A 22,021-nucleotide genomic window follows, 5' to 3' on the forward strand; every position below is an offset into this window, starting at 1 on the left:
TCAGAGAGGTTCATTGCGGAATTCACACGGAAGTGACACAGCATCCTCATCACTGATGGAATCAGGTCCTTCAATATTGGTAGACGACCGATTACTCTTAGCTGAAACTATATTTTTGGATGCTATTGTAGTCATTTCAATCCGACCACCGTTTATTTTACGACAACAAAACAACGCCTTCGTTGCTGTCCGAAACCGTCGACCACTTAGACAATACAGAACGAAGTTTAAGGAATGATTGGTGAACATTAAGGCACCTGCTAATCTTCGTAACAGATGATGAGTCGCTTTATCGTGAGCGGTGGTTCTATCCCACGCATAGCGTTCAATCAGGATAATCAAGGCTATAGGGGTAACTAGAAACACAAAGGAAACTGATACCAGTAGAAGCATTAACGTTACTTGAGCTTGATTACTAGCAAACCGTCCTCCACTTTTTCTTATGACCATTTCACGTTGACGTCGACTGGCACGTCGCAGCTGACGTACAATTAAAATATTAAAAACGATGAGGAAAAACAGAGGCACAAAACAATAAAGGGTGGCATCTATCCATGGCCACACTAGGTTAGTAAATGTTTCGTTTCCGACGTCAGCTACGCAAATTACTTCACTAGTATCGGGATGGCGAGCACACATTCTTGTCGCGAGATGATGAGCGTTCACAAGCAATGACAAAAACCCTAAACCCGATATGATAATCACCGTTCTTCTTTTATTAAGTAATTTCTGGGCACGAATTGGAAATCTAACGGCAATGTACCTTTCTATTGTCATTGCGACCAAGAGAAAAACGTTGTAATGAATAGCGAAGAAGAAAACTCCGAAAATAATTCCACATATCCAACCACTGAAATGTTTGGGATGAATTTTCGGTCGGATAAACAACCAGATTAACTGAAATAACAGGGTGACTATATCCAGAATAGCCATGACAGTCATATACCAGCAGGTGGTCGACTTTCTCAGGGATGATTTTACCAAGATTATGATGGTTATAATATTGCCAATAATACCACCAAAAGATAATATCGGGGTGATGAACTCCATCAAAGTTTCTGCCACCTGGTACTCCAAATAGTAGGTCATATTCTCTACTCTAAACTCTGCTAATGGATGTTCTGTAATAGTACTTAACGAGAAGGTAGAGTTAAAATCCTCGCCAGGCATCACTATTAAGGTTAAGTCTCCCATTTTTAGAAAAACATCACAAATTTAGAATTTAATCGGATTCGTAATTTTTCTTAACGATACGCCAAAGAACTATTCAAATGGTCACATTTTAAAGACGTTTTGGGAATTTGTGCAGAGCTTTCTGTCTGCGATACAACCCCAGAAGATTTCCTGATTAATACCATCTGAATGATGACATTTTAATCACTTTTGAAATCTGCCGAGAGTCTCCACTTATTAATGTTGTTCCTGTAGTTGAATTTTCGCTCAGTGAGATCGTTTACCTTTCTGTACCAAGAATTGTCAATTTAATCCATTCCCCATATCAGCTGTCCTGACGATTCATTTCATTATCCGAAACTCTTGACAGCAGCATAGGACGAGCTAGAACGCATCTAAATCATGAGGCACATTGGTTTTAATATCAGACCACACTTTGATTTTGAAAAAAGACCGACGAATATATTTTTCCAGATGCCCATAGATAAACAAATTCCGTTCAAGGAATGAGGTCGAATTCCTCAAATTGTTTTTATAACGTAGGTTTTTGTACACACGCACATTCAGTTACCATGTAATATAATGCAACACTTTATCTGGTAAATAGAGATTAAATTGCAGTTATTCTGTAATCCGTAATAGTCACTGTAAGAGCGATAAACTATAGTGTACAAGAATTAAATACGATAACAACTTAAATGTGACTAACGCACGAATTCCATTTTAAAACTTTAGAACTTTTAGAATCCATAACATTTATATGAAGCTCGTAAATGGTTTGGTAGATGTTAACTGTGAAATACATTAGTTTATTCCTTACTTCCTAAATACACGATATAAAACGGTTTATTCCCGGTATCACGAACTAATCCTATAATACTACAATTCGTCTTGAATATTCCACTGTAGATATTATTGACATTTGGTTTTGTTTTTCTGTTACCTCTTGAATAATCTAAAAGAGCATTTCATTGTATTTGTTCACTTTTGTAACAGTTTGATCATTTTATAGATTTTATTCACTAGTTTCTCGTCACTAAAAGCTTCGTGTACTTTATCATGCAGAATAAACCTGAAAAAATAGCAAAAGAATAGTGTAAATCAATACATCAATATGTATAAAGGAAATAGAGAAAGTTGGCCGGTGGGAGAATATAACTGCAGTAGTAAATGGTACATTAGAACCAGTATAGTTTCTTTTATTACTGTATCGATAATGGTGTCCGGAGGAAGATGATCAGTACAGTGGAAAATGGTTTACTAGTTACGGATACGAACAAGAATCACTTCTGATATTTTCTGCTGTATCGATATCCCACATCGATCACCGCATCGTTCACAGTAACTCGTCTATTCTCAATGAAAAGTGATTGTTCACGAGTGAGGACAATTATCCAGTCAAACTAACGTCAGGTCAAATGTCTAGTGCAGGAACTGACTGCACTCCTTTAATACACTCGATCTGCCACGTGATGTTTATGTAAATCTGGAATATGTCAAAATACCATTAGTTTATGATAACACCGCAAGACGTTACACAACATAAAAACATGATATACACCGCGACTTAATCAGATATAACGCCTCCAAGATATATCTTGTTTTCAAGCCTTTCGATTCTTATTGTATGCAATCACATAAGGAATCCTTACATGATATTAAATTATAAAAAAACCAGTATTGCACCATGTGGAATTGATAAACACCCGGGCAAACACAAAAGGCCAAATGCAGCTGCGCTGATAAATTGCTCTGATTGCATACATTAAATTGCATGTTTGGACTATTTCAGTCTAGTTTCGTTAACGAAATGTAACGTAATGTTACTGTCTGTTCAGAAGTACGTATACTTAACTAATAAATCACAATCCGTCTGGATACGTCAACATTATCGCAGAGGTATAACATGTGTAAGACAAAAGTGAGCATGCTAACGATATATTTATCTAATAAAGTATTTATCTTAACACACTGAATATTGTTATTATCTTTTATTTCACGAATTTCAGAATATGCCATTGGTACCTTCATTTTGCCGGCAGCTGTGATTCGGGGTGCCTAAGAGCACTTCTCTCTCTACGTCCTTCCTCATCTCGTCACGTTCGATTGAATGTTGTCAATTCCGTGATTATTCTTTGTTTTACGAAATCAATTTTAGAACTTGAAACATAAAGAGGTCGATTTATCAAGTTTTGCAAAAAAAATAAATCGAGAAAACTTGCGATTATTGACTTTTCTTATAATTTGAGGTACTTCCTCATTTAAGATTGATATACTTCCTCGTAAGTTCTATTGATGCATCTATACTGTTGTGCCAAACTGTTGTTTTGAATTTCGAGATTCGTTTTGTGATTCGTTAGTATATTCTACCCCTTGCTGATCCAATGAGTTACAACAATGAACGCTTGTTTGGACATGGATCTACTATGTCAATCATTTAGAGTACAAAAAAGGCACAATTTCATCAATTTGTATAATCCATCACCTACACAAAACCATCAGTTGACAAAGTTTGTACTTGAACAAAAGAGCATTATCGACCATTAACAGGCTGTCTTGCTTTTGTACCTGCATCGATAACGAAGGAAATAGTGATAAAATTTCGTTTCATTCGTTTGATGGGGGAATTAGCAGGGGGAATGAAGCACTTTATAGCATCATTTTATTTTACAATTATAATTTTAGTTATTCAGCATGTATTTACAGTCGGACTATATTCTCCAACATGAAAAAGATTGCAGAGGAGGCCAAAATTACGAAATAGTAAAGGGGTAATGAAATCCATCAAAAAAAAGTTGAAACAACCAACATTTTACAACTGAAATTTAAAACTGGCTGAACATCTCCGTTGCGAATTTTCTCTGATTATGATTTCTGAAAGTGACTGTTTTATCTGCCGTAAGATAATTCGGAATTAAATTTCACTCGCAATTTAATTATCTAACTGGATCATTGTTCTATATTCAAGATAAGGTTTAGTAAAATATTTAGAGGTTGGGAATTAATATAAATTCTTGTCTAGATAATTTGATGAGACGAATAGAGAAACGTATAGGATTCCATTGAATATTAAATTGAAAATATTCGCATATGCTATTTATAGACACGTGTTTAGTTGATGAGTGTACTTAAAGTCAGGGTTCAATTTAGATTGAAAATTTTGATAAGCAAAAAAAAAAAATACATTCTTATGTTTTGGCCAATCAAGTTAAATTTTGATAAGCATTTCTTAAAAATTCGGTAGCAATGTTAAATATTCCTGTAGTTAACCTTCAAATATACATTTTAGTTTGATTCGCAGATTGTCGTGATAAATTTTAATTTTGGCTAATCAAAGGAAATATTTAATCGCAAATGTGTCATTTTGAATCGGAAATTGCGTTGCGATACCGCTTAAATTGAACCTGCTCGAAATCGCATATTAGATTCAGGTGAGCTAATTTGTCGATATTTTCAAGAACGTCACGAACTGCCAAGAGGACGAGAGCCAGATGGTAGACAGGATCCTCGTGTACATCTGTTTTTCTCGTAAAAATTGGTTGTTTCCTTTCAAAAAGTCACAGTAACTCCATGTTGCCGAAGGCTGACAGAACTCTAGTCAGGTTTTGATATATTATAATTGCCATCAAGTGTTCAATTGATTTAATAACAATATTTGAACTTGTTACAATCTATTAATGTTCATATTCTATAAACTGGTTAAATTTAAACCTTTCATTTATTTCTAGTGTCCTGTAAACATGTGTAAAGGAGGTAGATTCTGATTTTGGCATGCTTTATCGTCTTGATAAGTGCCATTATACAAATTACTCTGCTTAGAAGACAACTCTTGAAATGTGTCGTAAACTAGCTAAGACTTGTTTTCTGATGCTTTTACAAAACTAATTTGTTTACAGATTTTGTTGACCTGCTTAATCTGTCTTTTAAATAATTTAAAGGGTTTAAATAGAACATAATAGAAAGTAAGACAATATCGGACATCTATTGTCAAAGTAAGCATTTATTGTCGATGTAAAGAATGGCGATATTCAACGTAACGAACGTTTATTATCGATATAGAACGTTTATTATCGATATAGAACGTTTATTATCGATATAGAACGTCAATTGTTTAGAAAGAACGTCTATTGTCGATATAGAACGTCTAAAGTTGAAAGGGAGCGTCTGTTGTTGACAAAGAACGTTAGTACTTTGTTTATTTATTGATAAAGAATGTTTATAGTCGATAAAGAACGTCTATTGTCGATGTTTAAGTTATTGCCTACATGGGGTCTTTTGCCAATATAGAACGTTTATTGTCGATATATATATAACGTATGTTATCGATATATAACATCTATTGTTGATATAGAACGTCTAAAGTCAATGTAAAACGTCTTTTGTCGATATTGATGTCTTTGTCGATAAAGTACGTCTATTGTCGATTCAGGATGTATATTGTCGATTCAGGATGTATATTGTTGATAAGGAACGATATCGTCGATATAGAGTGTCTATGGTCGATATAGATCGTCTTTTGTCGATATAAAACGTCTATTGTCGATATAGTGTGTATTGTCGATAGAGAACGTCAAGTCTATTGTCGATATTGAATGTCTAATGTCGATATAAAACTTTATTGTCGATATCGTGTCAATTCTTGATTATTCTATTTACCGGCGATTAACTAGTGCACTAAGTAAGTCTTACAAGGGCAAATGAATCGGAAGAGACTTTAGTTTCTTTCAGCTTAATTTACCTCCGTAATGAATGGAACGAATCCCTGTCACTTCTGATGAATGTCTAATCCTTTCGGCGCTTTACTGTGATATATTCCAGATCTTTGGTGTAACTCTCATTATGCACTGTTTGAAGCAATGTTAGAGTGATATCAAATATTAGTTACAGAACTGTTTGACCCAGGATAATATGTCTGTCTACTCAGATATTAAAAAAATCAACTAAGAAACCCACAACCATCACGTAGTAAATAAATTAAAACGTCAAAAGAAATCCAACGTCTAATTCTATAAAACTCAAAATTTTTAATGAGAATTTTTTGTTTGCTTAATCGTAATGCTAGCGCACCAGCACTAATACAGTCTATATAGCGTCAAGTTACGTTGACACTAGAATGGAACGAATATGATTGATATTAAACGGTGCACAACAAATAGGTTGTTTTATGCCACTGTCATCGCGAATTTTCCATTTATTGCACATTGCATGGCGATGCCCGTTTTAATAAGGTGCAGAAAAGCAGGACGTTAAATTCATTATATTTTATTTAGGTGGTATGTAGAACCCGCTCTCTGGGTTGATGAACAAGATCAATTAATAGATTATTTTTAATCATGTTGAATTTAAATTCCGTTGCAATACGTGCTAACTACAGGTCATGCTCACCTGCGAGTTGGTGCATGATCACCGTTCCGGACCACCATCTCTAAGAATAGTTCTGATTGCGAAATATCCTTTACTGCTTAACTCAGTCAAGCGCAGATAAATACAATGTAGTGCATAAAAATCATTTCATTTTATTTCCGATTCCTGTTCACCGAAACAAACAATTGTGTTTTGTACTTTAGATCTGCAGAACGGGAAACTTTATTTCAAAACCTTGATAATAACTTTAGGATAATTAATTTAAATAGCAATAAAATAAATATTTAATCCCTGACTGTTTGTGTGATATTTGATATTTATCCAGAAAGTGTCAACCTATAAATTCTATTCCTGGAATAAAATGACACATTCATGAGAGATTTATATACATAACATTTTAAACGTCAATTGAGTTTTTCTGGACGCAAGATTAATAAATATCTGATATTAACGATATTCACGACGTTCTATCAAAACCATACTTACGCGTTATTACTCGAATGTTATTGAAAGTTAGGACGTTTACTGGACGCTACGCGGACGCTGACCCATCAGGGTCGAGTGTCCAGCGCGTGGCTAGCGCTTGGGTAACGCTTGCGTAACGCCTGTGTAACGTCCGTCGGACGCCTGTCAAATGCATCGCCAACGTTTCTTAGCGTTCGTCGGCATTCGCCGAGCGTTATTAACGCCGCTTATGTAACGCTCTTTCAACATCTTCATCTTATAGTATTATCGAGACGTTTGACAGTATTCTTTCCCTCTTATCCCTTTTTATCTCTTATCTTATTTACTTTTTTCAATTTGAGTCTTCTAGAACCTAATTTTAACCTTAGACTTTGTAGAACGCAGAACGCGAATTTAACCTCTGGAATTTCACTACTGGATCTTGTTCGCTGAATCGTAATCTTTCGACTTTCTTCACTGGATCGTGTTCGCTGAATCGTGATCTTTAGAACTTCTCCACTGGATCGTATTCGCGAAATCGTAATCTTTCGACTTTCTTCACTGGATCGTGTTCGCTGAATCGTGATCTTTAGAACTTCTCCACTGGATCGTATTCGCTGAATCGTAATCTTTCGACTTTCTTCACTGGATCGTGTTCGCTGAATCGTGATCTTTAGAACTTCTCCACTGGCTCGTATTCGCTGAATCGTAATCTTTCGACTTTCTTCATTGGATTGTGTTAGCTGAATCGTTACCTTGAATATTACGGAAATTAAATTAGATCACAAGACACTTTCTGCATATCATTATTATTCGTGTTTTTAATGAGAAATAAATTACCCAAAGAAAAAATAACTCCGTGTATTTCCTGAGCATAACATGGACTCACTCCACTAATTCATTTGCCATCTCTTCCCATGTTAAAACACGAAATTCAACCTTCTACAACATTTTCCAGAAATCTCGTTGAAAGCTTTCCAATATGTCGAATGAAAGCCTGACCAATTCTCAATGTCTCCTAATAAATTCAATATATGAAGACCATGAAAATTTTGAGCTACTAAAATTGAAAGTAGACCAGTAGTATACTCATCCGCTAGAGTTTGGCACTTCACTAAACGACTATATTTAGAATTGGCCTTCCGCCTTTATGTCTCTCATCATCTCACCAAATCTTAAAGATAATGCAATTTCAGACATCACATTCCAAATCTAGACCATAAATTACCAAAAATAGGCATGCAAAAAAAGGGAGAGAGAAAGAAGATTTCTAAAAACAGCCTGGACTATACAGATACTATACAATCATTTGCATAAAATGATTTAGTGGGGTGAGTCCTATATCTCATTAAAAACACGAATAATAATGATATGCAGAAAATGCCACGTGATCTAATTTAATTTCCGTAATATTCAAGGTTACAATTCAGCTAACACAATCCAATGAAGAAAGTCGAAAGATTACGATTCAGCGAACAAGATCCAGTAGTGAAGTTCCAAAGGTTAAATTCGCGTTCCGCGTTCTACAAAGTCTAAGGTTAAAATTAGGTTCTAGAAGACTCAAATTGAAAAAAGTAAATAAGATAAGAGATAAAACACGTAAAAATACTTCAATTTTATAAGATTAGTCATTTCTACCTAAGAAATGACCACGCGATTTTAAGAGTTTATACAATCAGATCTGGATCCTATTTTGAACCAAATACAGCGCCATATGTCATCACTATGGACACAAAGATGAGAGAAATACATCGAATCGTTGCATAAAAGTTAACAAATAATAATTGCTGAATTTTTGACTGGTCGTGGCCGATGACACACCTTGCGCGACTTTCTCAGACGACGAACACAACGCGCATTCGTTATTGGTATTTAAAGATGGCGGCGCCCAGTGAAGTAGTGACGAAAGCAATTCTTGAGGATAAATTTATTGAACAGTGATAGTTCAAGCGATGACGAAGAGGGGAGAATGCAGTTGTTATTGTTATTATTATGTCGAAGACGATCGGATATTATAAAGGCAGGGGTAATCTTGNCATGATTCAATAAATTTATCCGTTGAGCGGAAGGCGCGTCGTGTACGGGGAGTAGTGTGGTAAAAAAAATAGCGCGCCATTGGCGCTGCGCTATTAGCGAGCGCCAAATTCTCTGCGTGTGCGGGAGCCTTCAACAGTTTTAAAAAAATGTCAAAGCGACGAAAAAAAAACATGTCGAAAATAACTTTTAACAATGATTGTTGTTCCATAATGGCTATGCATTAATATACTTCGTATTTTGAATTACTTAATGTCATTTGAAGATCATCGATTACGAAGCAAACAGTTCGTTCTGGGATAGCATGTTTTCAGCCCCGAAGGTTGAATCTTTCTGCTTGTTAATGTCGACATTTTAAATGCCTTTATAAACAATTTTCGATAGGTGGATAATTTCCATAGGTTACATTAAGAACTACAGGCTCCAATAAATGTCAGTCTAAGAAAGGAATATCACAATGAAAATTAAATATTGAAACTGAAACCAGTATTTTGAAACTGTAACAATTGTGTATTTATATATTAAATTATCAGAAAAAGAAATGATAAAACTTATTTCGTTTTTGCGAAATGTTTGGGAGGGATTTGAGTCAATTCAAATGTTCAGCTATATTAGAGCAGTAAATGTTAAAAAAAAAACAGTATAAGCAATGCTGAGGTGAAAACCCATTGGTATATTATTACAACAATATTAGTGTGACCTGTCTTGGTGGCGCCCCAGTACCTATCATAATGGACTAGGACCAAAGAGCCCGAAGCTGTCTGTGAACATTAAGTTACTATAATTACATCATGATTTTTTTGTACATCACTGATTATTATAGCTTCTATTTGCACCTTTTCCTCTTTTTCTCATCCTACGTCTGTAATTTCAGAAACCCTCGAGCAGATAGTGATGTTTATAACGCTCATAGCATTTGACTAAGATGATAATTGCGATTGTGACTTCATAATTACATCAAGACTCCAGACAGGAAATTAGAATGGTTCAATTATAAACGTCGTTCCCGATACTTTTACACAAATCTCTTTTACACTATACAGATTATAGAATATGATGATCATTCAAAGTCAACTGGTTAAATGCATAGTAACAGTACATTTAAGGAATGAACTGGATGCTGTCTTAGGTCCATGGTATTAAAACTGCACTAAGTAAGGTTATATAGATACTTATGATTGACTTGAATTGCTGCGTATGCAAACGTTAATCTTAAAAGATCAATAGTTTAGTAGAAAATGTTGGCGTGGACAGTTTATATAGTTTATATAAGTAACTATATAGGGTTGTCATCAATTCTTGGTAAAATGAAACACTTTTAATCCATTTTCGAGAGAACAAGTTGTTATTTGATCCATATTCAATTCATATATACATATATCTTAGCACGCTTTCAGCTTAATAGCTTCTTCAGAGATCCATATATATAGATGCACTGACAAACGCTGGCAATCGTCAGAAATATAACCCCAGATTAAGGTTATGGCCAGTGAAATTATTATTTTTCGATAAAACACTTATCTTGTTATCAGAAATCATAAAAGGACCGTGATATGACATTTTAAATCTGAGATAATTGGATCTAAAGCCTCTTATAATCTGTGAATTTATAACCATTAAATATCAGAGGTTTTTAAATTCTTCAGTTCGTGCACACTGCATAAAAAATACAATGACATTTTTGTATACTGAATTGGATAATTCTATTGTAGATATTATTTAAGTTAAACCAAATATATATTCTCATAAGAAGCTGTATGTTAGTTGAACTTTTATAGCAAAATGTGGAAGTTTCATTCTCATAATCAACAAGAAAAACATTAAAAAAAAGATTCCAGATGTCAAGGCCATTGGTCTTAGATTTTTCTCGCCTCGAGTACCAAAACCTTATTGAGCCCAGCTCTATGTTAAGGTCATGCTTGATTGTTTGTGTTCTTTTGAACTCACAATATGAATTTGGACGTTCCTCATATTAAATTAATCTTCCCCCCAACAAATCACCAGTTATGTAATAATATTCTGAATGCCACAGCCGGCGTTTCCCAGATTCGCCTAGCTACAAAATGAGCCCACTCTATATAGAGGTCTAGCTTCTGAAATCACTATAGACCTCTTTTATCCATCTAGACAAATTGAATTATGGGGAAATAGAATAAATTAGATTTCCTTGATACCCAATCATCTAACCATCGATTTTAACTGTTATCATTATCGCTTTAATGTTACTATCAAATTATACGATTTGAGTCCAGTTCGTGATTATTTTATATTACTCAAGGTTAAACCCATTAGAAGCTATGTGGTCTCTCCTACAGACTTACATGGTGCAGAATAGTAGGACGTACATCTCCATTCATTTCATTCCATTTCATTTCTCCTACAGAGTTATAACATAGATCTGGTGCTATCTCGTGATGCTGATATTAGATACAGTAGTGATGGTTCTTCTCGCTTTAGGACTACTATACAACTACTGCTCCCGATTTTATAATGCTTTGGACATGATTTGTGGTTAACGGAATTAGTTTGCTTGTACGGAGTTTTATTATATAAATATACTCAGTCTCTGAATTAATCAAGAATTAGAATCCCCTTCTTGCTCGCCATACCCAGAGCAATACTTATTTCTGGAGAAATTCACTTAAGAATAAATCTGACCCCGTGATACGCCGGACAGTATTGATCACCAACAGTCACCCGACTTTTACGTGGAATATAATTCTTCAGATGCATGTCTGTTACTAGGTTGCCAGAATGTCTCGACATAACTTGTAACAATATGATGCTTCTTTCATCTCAAGTACCTTAATTTCTCGATCAGAGCATATATAATTTGATCTACGAGTATAAAATATATCCCAGAATTACTAGATTCATTATTTCATTATTATTTCCGAAAGCTCAATATTGCCCGATTTCATTTGAAACAGTGTTGTGTCAATCGACCATAATTACTCGACTTAACTTGTAATGTAAGTTTCAGATTAAAGTAAAGCTTGTTTCATATAAAAAACAGTGCAGTTTAACGAAGTTATGACCATAATCTATATCAATACTAGCATTACAAAATTCGCCACTCTTTGTTAATTCAATATTGCCCGCGAACTCATTTAAATATATTGTACAGATTGCAGTGGCGCCTTTTTTAATACCGAGTACTAGTAATTTCTTTCAATGACTATGACCTTGGACTATATTACTGAAATTACCAATTACACCCTTTATTCAGATTGGTGTTGTCCAATATTGCCTGAACTCATTCGAAACAAATTAGCGTACAGATTGAAGTGACGGTTATTTTTTTCAGAAGTACTTTTATCGTCGAATCGAAACACATTTCAATAAGTCTGGTGAAATCAAATAAAGAGAAAACTACTGTCTGGTCGATTCACGGGATGAAATGTGCTGAAGGCATTTTTACAGTATATTTGTTTCACACTTGTTAAATTTACTATTAACACCACGGTGTTGACAGGCAAATTCGAAATTGAAAGATAAAACTTGAAGCAACTGTGTCGATAATCAATACCCCAATAACACACTTTTTGTTGGCATCCAATCTCAAGGCCATTTCAAATTATTCCATTTAAAGACAAAGTTTGGAATCTGAAGCGATCAATTTTTCATAAAGGATTGCCATTGAATTTGTGGTCCGAATCCTTGAAATAGAAAGCTAGATGTTTAAACAACTAATTGTACTATAAAGGTAAATATAGACTGATTGATTCTATAGTCTGTCTAGAAAGGTGTAGAATAAGTGGGGTATAGGAAGCGGTGTATAGTAAGCCGGGTATATATCGTTCAAATCTTATGTCTAGTAAGGGGAGTTAACCAGTAAGTCTCGAATCTAGACTAACCAAAGTATCTTGCATTTTTTATTCAAATGATTGTAGTCCGTGCCATATTTAGAAATCCTCTTTCTCATTTTTGTATGCCTATTTTTAACTAATATTTGGTTTGGATTTGGAATTTGATGTCTGAAATTGTTTTTTCTTTCAGATTTTGCCAGATACCAAAGAAACTTGCATAGAGGTCTCTCCTGAAAGGAATCAAGAAAAGAGTAGTGAATAGTGACTTACCAGAGTACCTAGTATAAAAGTTTGGACTGATGGACCAGTTTGTCTATGGCCTGTGAAGAGGTCTAGTAATGGGAGGTTATTACCTCTTGAAACGTGCACCATAGAATCGTGTATTGCGGGTTTTGATTTTTAGAGTAATCTATTTAGAGAGGAGTAGTAAGAGGAAATGACCGGTATATCTTGAATCGCGTCTTAACAAAATATCTTAACGGATCATTACAATCTATCTTTAAAGGAGTTTTAGTAGGTGAAGATAACAAGTACTCTAGTAAAGCGAGTTGGCCACAGGCCCTTGAAGGTATGTAAATATTAATAAAATATGGGCAATGTGTAGAAAATAGTATCAACGTATATAAAAAAAGAGAAGGATTCCAATGGCATAACAGGCACAAAGCTGTTATTTGGTGGAGAAAAACTTCTGCTTTTTATTGGAAATCAATCAAGTAGTACTCACCATGGAGCACTTTTCTCTTGTTTAGGAAAATAGTCAAGTTCCATTAGCAAAACGCCATTATATTTTAGGGCTTGTGGGAGGGCCTGACTTGTTATATTGAATTCTGTCTTTCTTTCAGTTCAGATAAAAACTGGATTGGCCAGTTAAACGTTTTATTGTCAGTTCAATAAAGATCATTAAGAGAACCTGGTAGGTTGCTAGAAACCAGAACATCAGCAAATAAATTTTGATTGTTATGAACAGAAAGGTTGTAACTTGAGTTCTATTATCTGATTATTTATTAGTTTTAATTTTACGTATGATTGCTAACCCCCTTTCTCTTTGAAACAAAAAACTATCTATGTTCTTAAGAATACAACTGAGAGGCATTGTCTGTTTGAAAATGACAAAAGGATGAGACAAAAACGTTTTTTTTTAGATGTGTCTAAAAACCTTTTCGCCGTTATTTATTATTTTTAGTTGAATATTGATTAAATTTGTTAACACATAATCTATTTACGTATTTTGAAATAATAAATACCATTGTCACGAACATCTAAATGGAAATCTCTGAATAAATCCAGTCGATTAATAAGACTGTTTTAAACAAAAATGCCATTACCCCTAGTAACTAATGTTTTTAGATGTGACTAAAAGGATTTCTGTAATCAGGTATTATATTCCCATGAAATATAATATTGGTCTTAATGTTCTTCTAAAGAACATCATGACACAAACCCCCCAAAGAACCACTACCAGACTCTATTGTCTTCTACTGAATTCTGACTATAAACAAAATCCTGCTATTTATGTGAATATTTCAATGTTTTATAAACACTTCTTTATTCTGGCATTCACTGACTCATTCAGTTAGATACTTACACGCTAATCTGGAAGTCAAGGGTTCTCGGCATAATGCAGATATTTCCAATTGGATTTCACCTGTCAGTGGTGAAGGTTGGGGCAGACATGTAAAGGACGTCTAATGGTTGGTTGGTATGGAACAAAAAGCGAGACCTCGTGTTCTTTTGAACAGAAATATAGATGGTCCCGGTTCATTTAGCGAATTTTCTTAAATTTTTCATGAATATTAAGATCACGAGTGCGTACTTTCCCGTCAAGTTTCACATCGATCACTGATCGACAAGCGGGTTTGTGCAATCTGCAACAGTTTCAATCACCGTCCGTTTACTCTAAAATAGTACGAGATTCCAGATTGGATATATTAAATGGTGAGGTATAGTCTGCAAAGGGAGGTTATTAGTCTCTAATGACGAGAATAATATGGGATTGTTCAAGCAACGGTTAGATGTGAATAATCATTGTACTGTAGATAAAGGCACATGCTTTCAATTTGGTTGAAATGCAAATAGTAATACATCAAACCAAACAAAATACATAAGTAATAATAAACTTACCAAAATAATTTGTAAAAAGGTTTTTGACTAGCGGCCCAGAATATCGTCTGCCTATCTAAGAGGAGAAACGTGGTTTCACTAGCAGACCAATTTGAATACACACTCTATTCAGGGAGAACTGTATCAAGAGGAAATGACCAGTATATCTTGAATCGCGACCAGTGTACGGTCTACTAGGAATTTAGTTTAAGTGGAGATAATTAGTCCGTCTAGTAAAGCGAGCAGGCAGCTTGTGGACTCACTCCACTAAAACATTTTATGATTGTATAGGAATGTAGTCCAGGCTATTTTTAGAAATCTTCTTTCTCTCTCCCTTTTGGGGTTTTTGCATGCCTGTATTTGGGTAATTTTTGGTCTAGATTTGGAATTTGATGTCTGAAATTGCATTATCCTTAAGATTTGGTGAGATAATGAGAGACCTAAAGGCGGAAGGCTAATTCTAAAAATAGTCATTTTGTGAACTGCCAAACTCTAGCGGATGAGTATAACTGGTAGGAGTCTACTTTCAATTTTAGTAGCTCAAAATTTTCATGGTCATCATATATTGAATTTATTAGGAGACATTGAGGATTGACCAGGCTTTCATTCTACATATTGGAAAGCTTTCAACGAGATTTCTGGAAAAAGTTGTAGAAGGTTGAATTTTGCGTTTTAACACGGGAAGAGATGGCAAATGAATTAGTGGAGTGAGTCCTTGTGTTGGCCTTCAAATCGTGCCTTTCTTGTTATACTGAATTCCTTCGTGAATGTATTGCAGTTAAGTTTAAAATTGGATTGGCCAATTGTGGTTGTAGCTCGGGAGCAATATTCTCCAAAACTTAAAATAAATCCAGATTTTAAGAAATACAGTTATCTGATTGGATAGAAAAATTAAATTTATAATTGATTTTAGAGATTGACCAATCAGAATTCTGGATGGAACACTAAAATCATCTTAAGTTTTCAAGAATAAGGCCCCAAGTCGTAATTTATAGATATCTTGAGCACTATTATCTGATGATGAATTTTGATCAGTTTAAACACTTGAATTCTGAATTACTATATGCCCCTTTCTATTCTAAAATAAAACTAGCAATGTACATGAAAGATTAAAACAGGTCTGTTGAAATTTTCCTAACCATATCAATGGGACCCGCAGACTTAAATGGACTCCTCTCCCGAGAAATTTCTTTTTTAGTTCTTTGCTCTTCTGTATTTTTTTATGAGGGTGGGGGGGGGGCCTTACATGAGGGACCCTTTGGACTTGGTAGAGCCAGTCCCTTTGGAAGTTGAGCCACTGTTACTGACGTGTATTGTCGGTGAACATCATTTATTTTGAAAAGAAAATAATCCATTTGATGTAGATTTTGAAATTTGTTCTTATGACTGGTTAGTTCCACCTTTTTATGTTGTTAAAAATCTATTTTAAACTTTCAACAGGATTCAAGAAAAGGGAAATAATGTCTTAAGGCATATCATTATTAGTCATTATGTTTAGTTGTATATTGATTGAACTTACTAACATATAACCTTTAAAACTTGCTTGAAATAATAAATATCGTTGTCACGAACTAAATTAATTGGAAAGTCTGATATAAAAGTATGCTAACTACAAGAAAAAAGAGAGAAAAAAAGGGACTAAAAAGATTATTATAATAATCAGGTATTACAGGGAAATCTAGTAGACCAATTCTTAAAGACGCAGAATTTATTTCTACATGATTTCTCAAAATGAGAAAAAACACTATCAGACCATAGAAATGTATATCGAAGACAATTATAACTGGTTTGAAACGATAAATCCTGTCGGGAACGCGATAATCTTGTCGTGAAAGCACGAGCACACGCTAGATTTTTTCTCAAAATTTGAGTCGGCGACAAAATCACCGACCATAACTGTTCGTGTGCCCGTTCCAATTCCATTAGTAAGAAGCTCAGCTAAGGTTCAAACTCGGCATAATGCAGATTTTCCGCCTTTTGGGCCTGACATGTAAAACAAGTCTATTCATTCGTATGAAATTTCCGAATAATAATATTGATAACTGAATTTCTTTTTTTGGTTTGAAATGCAACTATATGTCTTGCAACAATACCCCAATCTAACCAAAACAAATCAGTAATAACGCACGGGTACAAATATCTTAGATGTTTATATCCTTTATTAAAACTTAATCAAAACTTACCCAGAGACGTGGAATATTTATACTTCCCAATGTACCAATACAAATATTAAGACAATTTTATATCTATGTATTCTAAACTTCACTGATACAAAATTCACTTATACAAAATAGCATCGTTTAGCACCCATGATTGCAATCATTTGATAGAATTATAAATCAAATGGTTAGAAAGATTTCATCAAGATCTGTGTACGTGTATATTGATCAGAGTTTAGCTGGTTCGTTGGTTATAAATCAAGGCTGATGTATGATATTTTTTCTCATCGCTTGTCTGACTTCTTCCAGATAATTCTGACACTTCGCTTGTACTATTGGTAATTTAACAAACGATTTTTTACAAGTCGGTCACAAATTAAATCAATCCTTAACACAAAGGAAATTCGGTCATGAGCCTGGAGACAAATTGAATACTTTAATCCCAAAGATTTCTCTTTAGTTTTGGTGCAAAATTAGTCCCTGTTACAATTAACCGACATCGTCAGTCGTATTTTATTCAGCAGTCGTGGTCGAGCTTTTTTCAACCAGTTCAAAACCCCTATGCAAGTAATTGTAAAATTAAACATGGTTTAACTTAATTCTTTTTTAGCACAGCTCTTTGGAAAGTTAAATTTAAGGGTCCCGAAGTGTCACAATGTCATTTGCAACTGACCTCTGGGTCTATGCAAATTAAAATAAAATTTATTGGGTTCTGAAACCAAAGTGCTCAAGTGATATCATCTCCAATAATAATAGTCAACTGCATATTAAATTTTAAAATTATATTGATATACGTCAACTATTCATGCGAAAAGAATACTGCTATTTTGGAGGAAGTCACTACTAAACAACTTTTACTCTCGATTTTGTCATACTTTGGACGAGATTTTAATGAAATGGTGTAGCTTGTACGGATTTATACTTGAACTATTTTGGTCATATTTCGTACCTGTGTGGTGACAATAAAGTCAAACATGTTCTGGGTAAGATTCTGGATGGCCATCCACCCATAGGTGTGGCCGGTGTAGCCAATAACTTTCAAGATATCTATCAGAGTCTGGAATAGAGCCTTGTGTTTCGGACTAATGAATCATATGATTGCAGACCTTCTGCTTTCAAATCAATATGAGTTTGAGGTTCTTTGTTCTGTTAATTATTCTCTTTGTATATTTCTTTTTCCTGTTCAGTGACATTTCTTATTCTTCTCATACGTATAAATTGTAACAATATTGTTGTTCTAATGAGGATTGTTTTCCCGGAAACAAGTATCGGCAGCATGAGATAAGTTCTAGTCAATGAAAATTTATTGCAATAACATTACACGCTGTATTAAAGGAATACTATATCTTAGAATGACATAAAATTTTAAGTCGAAGTTGGTCAATAAGAGTATATAGGTGTCATGACAAAAAATACAATAAATATATAAGCCTATGGAAGATACCAAGTAATAAATGAAAAATGTTTCCCAAAATTTGTTAGTTGTGTGGATTTAATGGATTATAAAGGGATTCAGGCGCATAGGCAGAGCCAGGTTAACGCCCAAAAGGGGCGAGGGGGGCGGGGCGAGATATGAGACTGCCCGAATCTTTAACCTAGTTATAAGATTTTTGCCCCGTCTGCCTAACCCCCCCCCCCCCCCCCCCTTTGGTTCCGCCACTGTTCAGGCGTATAGTTTTGACACTAGGCAAGTCCACTGATGAACATAGACTCAAGTTTAACATTTTTGGTCATCCATAAGACCATTTGGCCTCATAAGAGGCAGTATACCTTCAATAATACACTATGTTATGTACTGCAATAACATTGTAATATTATTCATTGTTATAAGATCACATCCCAGTTATAGCAGGGAAATTAAAGTTTTAATACATTGAATTAGAAAAAAAGTCTTTTCACTTCACATGTTTTAATGTCAATAAATATCTATTACATTTGGTTGACTACGTGAAGTCCTTCACATCAAGATAACTAATCACAGAATGGTTTTAAATAACGACATGTATTCGATCGCAGACCCAATTTCCGAACAATGCTGCACAACTCATTTCCAAAATATTCTATTTCCTTTATACAAATTATACTTTCTGAATATTTGAAAGAAACTAAAGACCAATTTCCTGAGATGGTTTATACAGGAACTAAGAATGGAATGCTGGGCAAGAATACATTTCATTCAGAGAATTTTCATCATCCGTACAATCAATACTGAGTATTTTACTATACAGAACTACGAGAAAGAATGAGGAACAGAAACATACTTTTATTATCTTTAGGATCCTGACAAAACCTCTCAGCATTGATCTGTACTGGATAATTTAAATCCATTTACAGCTGCAATATAGAATGAAACGCATCATTTTTTAAATAAAAACATAATAAATAACTAAAAAATATAAGTAAAGGAAAAATGTGATCGTAAAACTACTAATAATTCTGAAGAAGGTGGTAAGTCGACACGTTAAACAACAGGACAATAATATTAAAAAAATACCATTTGGATAGCATAAAACATAGCGGTAATTACTTCTCAAGGGAAGCAATTTATACTACATGTTTTTATCCATGTTAACTTCGAAGGTAGGTATATGCAGCAAATGTCCAAATTCATTACTTTACGCTGTTTTTTTTTGGGCGGCTTGTAAATCCCAACCGCACTACCGCCCCAACCGCTAATAACATAGTGCGCTAAAATAAGTATTTTTTATTGTAATGATTGCAGATTTCATACTACGAAACGAAAGACTTTCAATTTGGTGACGTTAATATTATGGAATCAGAGATTTTTTTTAAAAAATAAAAAGAAAGAAATGTTTTTTTTGCACTAAGATATTTTTTCTAGTGATTCAGCGCTTGAACCAAATACCAATAATCCATTTTCACAGCTCATAATAAAATGGGCCATACAATACAACGTAAAAACAAAAACTTGAACAAGTAACTTCAAGTGTTTCCGTGTCCCTGGTCCCGGATTAGGAAAAGTCCAAAAGTTTAGCAAAATTGGGCTAATTAGCAAAGATATATATTTGTCATTTTTCGGTCTTTATAGTTTATAGAGAGAAAATCGCCTCGAACAAATGTCCTAACTTTATCCCTAACCTAAGGCAGATATTTGAGTTCTGTTTTTCTCACAATCATGTCTGGAAAGTCCATGCGGATATTTCCTGGATATTTTAGCTTTGTGGGTGTGTAAGTTTTCGGGATAAAAATTTACTTGGATATGAGCACTTTTAGTTCCTAACCTATGGCAATGTGCATATTCCCTGCAAGAACAACAAATTTGGTGAGAAGAATGAGTGGATTCTCCTAAGTAGAAGGCTAGACCTATAGTATTTTTATAAAATCTGAAACACACGGATGTAGACGATAGTTATGTGAAGAAACCTTGAAAATCAAACGATCTTGTCGTCGTTGTCGTGATCGTGATAAATTTCTGGGTTGTTGTCAAAGATTTTATTGTGTGTTGTTTGGATCATGCATAGAATTGGGAGACAAATAACGAAGGATGAGAAAAATAATAGGCTTCCGATTTGTGTTGATTCATTTTCAAATAAATGTGTGATTCCATCATGTTTCCATCACGTCGCCAAAACTTCCGCCAAGTTTCGTTTCGTAGTATGAAATCTCCGATCCTAAAAATTAACACTACTAATTTTAGCGCTTTAGTGATTTAAATCCCACCCTTTGTTTTTATAAAATTATTGTAATGCATTTCAAGGGAAGTAACTTGTCATATCAATATATTTCGAGTAGGTCAATAGGACAAATAATCTGATTAATAATACAGAACATCCATGGTTACTATAATGTTATTTATTGTGTATCATTTTATTACTGTACGTTCTATTTTCATACAATTGTCATATGCATTTCATTTGTCCTTAAACTTTCTTATATATTTGCTTCGAAAGTAAGTCAATGCGACAAACATGTCGAATATATATATATTTTTACTACATACTATACTGCAAACCTGAATTACAGAGAGACAATGTAACTGTGTATCTTTCAATATCGTTGGCCTGTTTAATTACTATACGCTGTGTTTTACAGTATTATTTCCATATGTATATCAAGGGAAGTAACTTGTCCCAAAACTTTCATATCAATATATTTTAAGTACGTCAATGGGACAAATGATCTGATTAATAATACAGAATATCTATGGTTACTACAATCTTATATAGTTGTGAAAATCTGAATTCGTGAAAGACAATGTAACAGTGTGTATCATTTCATTATTGTCATATGCATTTCAAGGGAAGTAACTTGTTCGAAAACATTCATATAATTTTATTTCGAAAGTAGGTCAATGGGACTAATACTCAACGGTTAATAATACGGTATATGTATTGTAATTATATATTGCTGAGCAAATCTGAATTGATGAAGGACCATGTAGAAATGTATATGGTCTATTTCATTACTTTACCTAATGCTTTTACAGTACAATTACCATATAGTTTATTACATTTCGAAACACGAAACCCTATAAGGAAATATATAAATGACCCCAATAAATGATAACATCGCTAACACCATAGAAAACAGAATATTGAACCCATGTGGTGTTGATACGATGATTTATACGTCTGTAGTCAAATGACAGTTCTACTAGTTAACATAACTGTAGGACGAGGCTAGGACAATCATAAATACACTTATTAACAAGATACCATATGTCACATATTATTAATATCGGCCCACTTGACTTCATTTACTGGGTATAAATATTACTTCCTCCAAAATACTATTACCAAAAATAACATACAAACTATCCAATACACCCGTCATACCGGACTGCGACCATCTTACAGTGACTGACTATGTAACTCGTGGTATTACGCTACGAAGTCTCCTTTGCATATCTAATCGAGTGTTCAGCGTCTTTACTGCGCTTTTATTGTGTTCATGGAGAATTTACCACTGTTGTATTAA

The 22,021-nt window shown here is 34.2% G+C and overlaps 2 protein-coding genes across 2 annotated transcripts; both read right to left on the minus strand.

The window, feature by feature from the left end:
- Positions 1-1,194, minus strand: LOTGIDRAFT_172496 (hypothetical protein; the record flags this gene model as incomplete). Its single annotated transcript, XM_009049386.1, has 1 exon — positions 1-1,194. One exon carries the CDS (start codon positions 1,192-1,194, stop codon positions 1-3), a length of 1,194 nt encoding a protein of 397 aa, XP_009047634.1.
- Positions 1,195-7,298: 6,104 nt separating this feature from the next.
- LOTGIDRAFT_172497 (hypothetical protein) lies at positions 7,299-11,387 on the minus strand (the record flags this gene model as incomplete). The annotated part of the gene is made up of 2 exons (XM_009049387.1): positions 7,299-7,736; positions 11,337-11,387. 2 exons carry the CDS (start codon positions 11,385-11,387, stop codon positions 7,299-7,301), a joined length of 489 nt encoding a protein of 162 aa, XP_009047635.1.
- Between the last annotated feature and the right edge of the window lie 10,634 nt (positions 11,388-22,021).

This window comes from Lottia gigantea, assembly GCF_000327385.1.
Source record: "Lottia gigantea unplaced genomic scaffold LOTGIsca_135, whole genome shotgun sequence".
In the NCBI taxonomy this organism is placed as follows: Eukaryota; Metazoa; Mollusca; class Gastropoda; family Lottiidae; genus Lottia; species Lottia gigantea.